Genomic DNA, 7,052 nt, shown 5'->3' with positions numbered 1-7,052 from the left:
TTTGTTCTGTTAAAATTTTTACAATAGTTCAACTTCTGTCTGTATGTTCGTATGTATCTTTGTATGCGTGCTTGTATGCATCCTTGCATTTATCTATCAGCTTGTGTGAAGTAATTTCTTGTTATTTCATTTATTTATTCTTGGAAATTTGCCGGCTCGTCATGCATGTGGAAGAAGTCTTCTACACGCGCAAACAAACAAACAAATTAACAAACAAACATACATACACACAAATATACAAACATGCATGCAAACATACAAACATACTAACATTCATTCACATTTATAGACATCCACGTTGTGTTATTAATATTCATAATAGCATAAATCATAATCAATCCCAGGCTTCCATCATCGGCGAGTTTTCAGGTGTGTGCTCTGCACGAATGCGTTCGTTTCATGCAAATACATAAACACACACATACATATGTATGTACAGTACATACAAACAAACATGCATACATAGACATGCACACATACATACACACACACACACACATATATATATATATATATATATATATATATATACATACATACACACACATACATGCATAATGTATGAATGCTATTTATAAATATATAACAGCCATAAAATACCTGATCACCCTGATCTTCTTCTTCGTCGTCGTCATCATTGTGTTGTTTTATTTTCCAAATAGAATGAAAGTGAAGGTTGAATTGCTGAAGCGTGACGTATGCCAACGGAGCTGTTCATTCCTTCACTTATTTCTCCAATCAATCATTTGTTCATTCCTGTTTGTTCGTTTGTTTGTCCGCTCCTCAGTTATTTGTTTGTTCGTTCATTGATTGTTCGTTCATTTGTTTGTCTGTTTCTGTTCATTCATTTATTCATCTTCCAAAAAAAGCCGTACGTATTTAAAATTTCCAAACTCCTACTAAAACATCACTAAACATACGTAGAACAATCTTTCTCCTGGCCTACCAATATCATATGGCCTACCTGATATTGGATAAAATAATTATATTGGTGGATAATAATAATATTGGTGGATAAAATAATTAAATTCACATTTTGTGAAAGTTTAAATCATTACTTCGTTCGCTTATTAAAGTTATTAGAGTCCGTTTTGTAACGAGAACATTAATTAGGTCAACTTTGTAAGATGAATACAGTCTTACTTACTTTTTTATATGTTAAAGTATTTTGAATGTTGTGGCGGCTGTATTTGAGTTCTAAAAGATTTAAGTTTTAAAATAAAATGTCCAACAAAGCGATGAAAATATTTTTAATGATCGTATTAATATTTATTGCAATTTGCATCGTTTATCGTTATAAAATTTTTGAACAAGGAACTTTGAGAGAAAAGGAGAAAGTTGTAAACTGGCATCCTTCTCGTTCTGTGGTTGAATCACCAGAACTGTCGAGAATCAGTGAATCTGATCTCACGCTGAGTTCCGTGAGAAAAAATTTAATTAAGCAGAGCGAATTCTGGCAAGATGTCGTTTTTGGTTTCTGAAGATGAGACCTTCCAAAACATGCATGCCATGATCAGCAGTACAAATTCAATTTCTTCTTCTTATACTTCTTATAGTATTGAGACTGATTCTACGCTGGCTTCTGATGACGAGTCAAAACATAAAAATGCCACAGCTACCGGCGCCTTAATTAATTTTTCTAAAAATTTATATCCACCCTCAATAGATAGTTCAAGCAGTGCTGATGAAGTTACACACACACACAAGATGTCGTCAGTTTGATCAATGTCTATAACTTCAGTGATCACACAACTGACAAATCTCTCCACTGCTTAGTGACGAAGACGCGAATAGGATTTCACGTCTGCATTTATTTGCCAGTCTCTGAAGATTTTTTCATAAGTAGAAGTTTGTTGTCACAAGGTTCTTGAGAAAATTTAGCAGATTGTTTCTCAGCAGTTTGTGTTTTAAAAATATTTTTTAACTTCTTTGGTAAATAACCTCTTATCAGGTAAACAGATTCATGTCAATTTCAGGTCTTAGAAAAAATTCCAACGGCCATATTTCTCGACATAGGAGCAAACATTGGCTACTACACGATACAAGCTGCCAAGTTAGGACATCGTGTGCTTGCAGTTGAACCCACGCCCGACCACTTGAAAAGAATTCACAGAGCTTTGGAGTTAGAAAACTTGACAGATAATGTTGTGCTGCTGCAGAATGCTCTTGGTGTCAATAGGCAAGCAGTTAATATTTACGTCAGCAAAGTTAACAAGGGAGATAATTTGATGATGGTCCGTAGTGATGTAATGACTTTTATCATTTTTAAATTTTACGCAATGAACTAATTTTTATGATTTGTGATTGAACAAGTGGCGTGAATATTTTATTTTCAGCCCTTAAACTCGAATCCAACTCTAGACACCCACAAACTCTCAAGCACGGTCGTTAACGCCATCTTGTTAAACGATCTAGAGCCAGTTCTGTCAAAAATTTCAGGACCACAAAACTTGGAGTCGACACCAGTTGTCATGAAAATCGACATTCAAGCCATGGAAACCGCGGTCCTGGTTACTGGGGCTCACGTTTTTGCTCATGTCAACGTCACTTTCGTTTCTATGGAGTGGGAACCAGCTAGCAGTCTGTCGCTAATTTTCATTTTATTTTTTGTTTATTTATTTGTTATAATGCTGGTAGTTTTTGGTTTCAAAAAATTATTTGCGATTTTACGGCGGGAAATAATAACATTCTAAAAAATTTCCTAAACAGGTGGCGATGTTGGACAGAAAAATGAAAATTTGAGAAGGTGAAGCCTATACGCGTATATAATTAATACGTTAGCTCAGTTGACCATCCTGCTTCCCTATCTGATTATTTTAATTTTGAAATCAGATTTTTCAAGGAGAGAAATTTCCTCCCTTTCAACTGCTGTAAAGAGGGAGCACTTGTTGCGAACATGGAAAAGTGCCCTGAAAATGTTTGTTGGAGGAGAGCGGATGACTGAATGCCGTTCACTTCTTATTAATTGTTGCATCTATTGAAATATTACCCATTTAAATATCATCGAAAGTTGCGATGTTATTTTTTTTTGCTTGTTTGTTTGTTTGACTGTTAGCTGTTGCTCTTCGTATGGGTGTCGTCATTTTGTTGAAGTTTTATTAGCTTAATAACATCGTTACCGAGCAAAACTTTTGATCTGAATGTATTTAATTTTGAAAGAAAGTCCATTTCGTTATAGCCGTTTCAGTTTACGAAAGTCTATGAACAAAGCTAGGCGATTAATGGAGGTTATTTTTTTATTGACATTCTAATTTAAGCGTTAAAGTAATTAGTTATATGCAAATGCTTCGGTCAGTCTATGGTGACCTACAACAATTTAAATTATGAAAGTTAGTACCAATGAAAAAGAAATGATGAATAGACTTCTGCAACTGAAGGCAGCAGCATTGGGAACCTTTCCCGGTGCTTTCGTGGTAGCTGATGCTTTGGTCGTCTGCTCGGTCGCAGTATCAGGACCTTTTGTCGCAGTTATCGAGTACTCGTAGGCTGCAACAAATGTCTTGCATATGCCTGGTTTTTTTATGAAAGCGGCGAGGTCCCATGCAGTTCTTGTTTTCTTAACTTTTTCAATTTCGGCAGAGAGGTCGGTGTTACCAGCTAAACTTGCACTCTGTTCGAAAAGGAAGAACTGATATTTTTGGGGAGCTGCATCTGCTGACGTCGGCGCCTGGTAAGCTGGTTGGTGCAAGTTAATCATTTCAGAACATTCGTCTTACATTCCACAGCCAGTGGTTTATTTAATGAATGAACATATTTTGACGATCAATATTTTAAAACGCCATAAAATTAAAAAAACTTACCAAGGGACTCGGTGCCACTGGTAGCTCCCGTCTTTAAATCTGCTGCCTATTTTTAATCAAAGCCTAATAGTAACTTATTATTAACTCTGTTTTGTTTATTTAAATAAACACACACACACAACTCTTGTGAAGAGTTGGGGTAACTAAACGCGTGTCCACGTTGTACACGGTAGGTAGGAAGGAATCTCTCTGCATTCGATACGATCACTGCAGCGGGATCAGGCACCTCAACCACCACATTATTTAACAGATGTTTGTGGATTCTAATAAATTGAATAAAATAAAATAAATCACACCTTCATGTCACTTTTGATCCACAAGGCTTGGAAGTTTGTAGTCTCTTGCTTCACCATCACAAGCAGGTAAGATTTTTCATCCTATATTTTCAAATATTTTACAATTAATTTGTTCTTCGCGCAATTAAATTTCAAAATATGTAACAATGGTGATGATAAGAAGTAGAGCGGTGGTGATGATAAGATGGGGATGACGACGGCGATGATGACAGGTTGATAGTGCAGGCCGTCTTCGACTTACAACTGCCGCCGTGAATGTAACAGTGGGAGCTGTTTTTGCTGCCTCAGTCGCTGCTTCACCTGGACATTTATTGAAACTTCCCTCTCCCTTCTGGATGGTCAGCTGAGGTTTATTGCAAGGTGTTGCTGGCACTTGGAAGGTTGTGCAGACGTCGGCAGGATCGTCAGCCGCGCTCACCGAAGAAATAAATAATAAAAATATTATTGCACGAAAGTTGAACATTTTAACGGATGATCTTCTCGTCACGATTGCAATTTCAGATTTATAATTTGGAGCATTCAGTTGAGTGCAGTCACTTGTATCCTTTATATAGTGAAAGATGATCAAGCGAGATTAAGGATCTGTATAATAGTGGGTTATAATTATTCAACCTACAAAAAATGAAGCACCTGAGATAATTTGAGTAAAGTAAATAATGATAGTTTCTCGTCCTGCCCGTTTCAAGTCTTAAACAAACAAACCTGAGCACTTTAAAATTTAAATCCAACTACTAATTCTTTATTTGTTTTTGTTATTTCATTTTTTGTCTCTCTTCATCTTAACTTTTATTTATTCAATTTTCAAAAGTGGTCTGTTATTTGGGTTGGCACGCAGGTTTCTTAGTATTTGCTCTCACGAAGACGGTCTAGCTTTAATTTAATCTTCTTAAAAAGTGCTCATAAATTTTTTACTTGAAATATTTTTTAAGATTAAATTCGGTTAAAAATTATTTTGCACTACTAAAAGTTGAAATAAATCATTAAAATTAACTTCAGCAGTTCTTTGTTTAAAATTAAATGGATGAGATCTTAAAAATATGTAGGCAGTGAGATGTTGCTGAGATAACTACATGGTGATAACGTTTGATTTATTATACAATGACTTCATTTAGATAGTGAAATGAAAATAGGTACAAAAAATCTAATAATAAGTTTTAAGATGGTGAACGAATTCGTTCGTGCCTAAATATTTAAAATTGAGATTGCATGCACATGCACAATTAGACAAAGTTCAATCTTTCAAATTTCCTCTCACGCTTCAGTTCAGTGTTGTATTTTCAATCTATCAATTAGTTTATGAAACGCTATTTTCGCGATATTCAACATCGCTCCTCATTGAATTTTGCAAACAGGTGGGTCATGAGATCCGCTCTGAACTTTGTAAGAAGTAGTCAGAAAAGGAGGTAGAGAGTTCCAGAGAAAAGGACCAGAAAAACAAATACCGATTTAGCAAAAGAGTGTTTAACACGTTTAGAATTATTAAGAACAACAGAAGAAAAACGATTACAGAGTTAAGAAGAAAACCAAGTTAGACAAGAATCAGTGATATTAAAAGAACGATCACATTTTTATTTATCCACATAACGTATTTTTCAATATATTTTTAAACTGTTAGGCTCAAACGAAGTACTTAATAAACTGTCATTTTGATTGTATGAAGTTTTTAAATTTCAAAGGTTTTCATCAGCCCCACGGTCGTATTTCTACCCGACAGACTTCACGCATTCCTTTCCTTTTTCACAAGTAGAGAAGCGAAAGACCGAAGTACAGTGCTGGAAGGAAGTTCAGTCAGATTGTTATTTGCCCCATTACCATTCCAACGTTCCACTGAAAAGAATTTGTGATCAGATCTGCCCGAGGTTCAGAGGAATGATGAACTGTGTCAGAAGCAGGTGTCCTGTCCACCGCTAGGCAAGTTTTCGTTCAAGTTATTTATTCGTTCGTTCGCTCGTTCATTCAAACGTTTATTTCATGCGATCTAATTCATTTGAATGAACGGCATTCATGAAATATAACGTTTTATTTTTGACTTTTCCAATGAAATGAAAACTCGAACACGATCAGATGTGTCGGATTGAAAATACGATAATTTTCTGTTTATTTTCAACCAAATTTATTATTAAAATGATCATATTTGCCCACATAGCAACAATTGTAATGTTGAATATTGAAAATTTTTTTGAAAACAAAACTTTTCATTCCCTCTCCATCCACTCTCAGTCTATGGCTACATCTGGCAATTGAAAGATAAAAAATTTTCAGGCACGCGAAAAAATAACTTGAGAAAGTTTTGAAGCATTTGTTCTAATTTAATTATTATTTAATAAATTTAAAATAACATCTGAATAATATTTATAATTTCAATAAATATGAATGGTGCTATATATAGAATATAACATATTTAGCAAATCAACTATATATAAAACATTTACCGGCCAATAACGCCATACACAATTTCCTATATACGTTATATTATATATATATATATATATGTGTATGTATATATATATATATAAATATTTTTTTTTTTTTTTTTTTAATCCAAATTTTATTTGACAGAAAAAATAAGTCAGGAGATCAAAAAAGTAACAAACTACTTGTGCAGACCACCTTAACTAATTAAAGTTCGTGTGCAATGTACAAAACACAAAGTAGACAAGTCGTTAAATAGAATTAAACATAATAAAAATATATATATACATACACACACATACACACATATACACACACATACATATATATAATAACATCTTAAACATCGACGGACATGGACATAACTTCGCTCTTAGCATAATGCTTAAAGTGTTCAATTGTAAGTTGCAATTGGTTATGCATAGCTAAAACGTTCCAAAGTCTAACTCCCTTAGCAACCCAACTTCTATCGTAAGTGTAATATATGTTGGTAATAGACCATAATTTTTACAATATTCTATAAATTTTACCNAATGTTTGNNNT

General features: G+C 34.2%; 2 protein-coding genes across 2 annotated transcripts; one reads left to right on the top strand and one right to left on the bottom strand.

Annotated features, from left to right (window-relative positions):
- Positions 1-1,223: 1,223 nt before the first annotated feature.
- On the top strand, positions 1,224-2,944 carry HELRODRAFT_173224 (hypothetical protein; the record flags this gene model as incomplete). Its single annotated transcript, XM_009019834.1, has 5 exons — positions 1,224-1,421; positions 1,977-2,234; positions 2,337-2,580; positions 2,710-2,746; positions 2,833-2,944. 5 exons carry the CDS (start codon positions 1,224-1,226, stop codon positions 2,942-2,944), a joined length of 849 nt encoding a protein of 282 aa, XP_009018082.1.
- A 274-nt stretch (positions 2,945-3,218) lies between these two features.
- Positions 3,219-4,606, bottom strand: HELRODRAFT_191853 (hypothetical protein). Its single transcript, XM_009019833.1, has 4 exons — positions 4,338-4,606; positions 4,097-4,177; positions 3,801-3,846; positions 3,219-3,675 (listed from the first exon to the last, which is right to left on the bottom strand). The coding sequence occupies exons 1-4, from the start codon at positions 4,557-4,559 to the stop codon at positions 3,317-3,319; spliced, it is 708 nt and encodes a 235-aa protein (XP_009018081.1). The 5' UTR covers positions 4,560-4,606; the 3' UTR covers positions 3,219-3,316.
- Positions 4,607-7,052: the final 2,446 nt, after the last annotated feature.

Source organism: Helobdella robusta (genome assembly GCF_000326865.2).
Source record: "Helobdella robusta unplaced genomic scaffold HELROscaffold_26, whole genome shotgun sequence".
Classification (NCBI taxonomy): domain Eukaryota; kingdom Metazoa; phylum Annelida; class Clitellata; order Rhynchobdellida; family Glossiphoniidae; genus Helobdella; species Helobdella robusta.
Note: the sequence above shows the minus strand (reverse complement) of the source record. Positions and strands in the feature narration are given on the sequence as shown.

What these genes read in the sequence shown, in the direction of transcription:
- HELRODRAFT_191853 (XM_009019833.1), bottom strand. Translation starts at nt 4,559, where the DNA reads ATGTTCAACTTTCGTGCAATAATATTTTTATTATTTATTTCTTCGGTG. An exon ending in TTACATTCACGGCGGCAGTT is followed by an intron (nt 4,178 to 4,337) that starts GTAAGTCGAAGA and finishes TTGAAAATATAG; the next exon opens with GATGAAAAATCTTACCTGCT. An exon ending in CAGTGGCACCGAGTCCCTTG is followed by an intron (nt 3,676 to 3,800) that starts GTAAGTTTTTTT and finishes TGCACCAACCAG; the next exon opens with CTTACCAGGCGCCGACGTCA.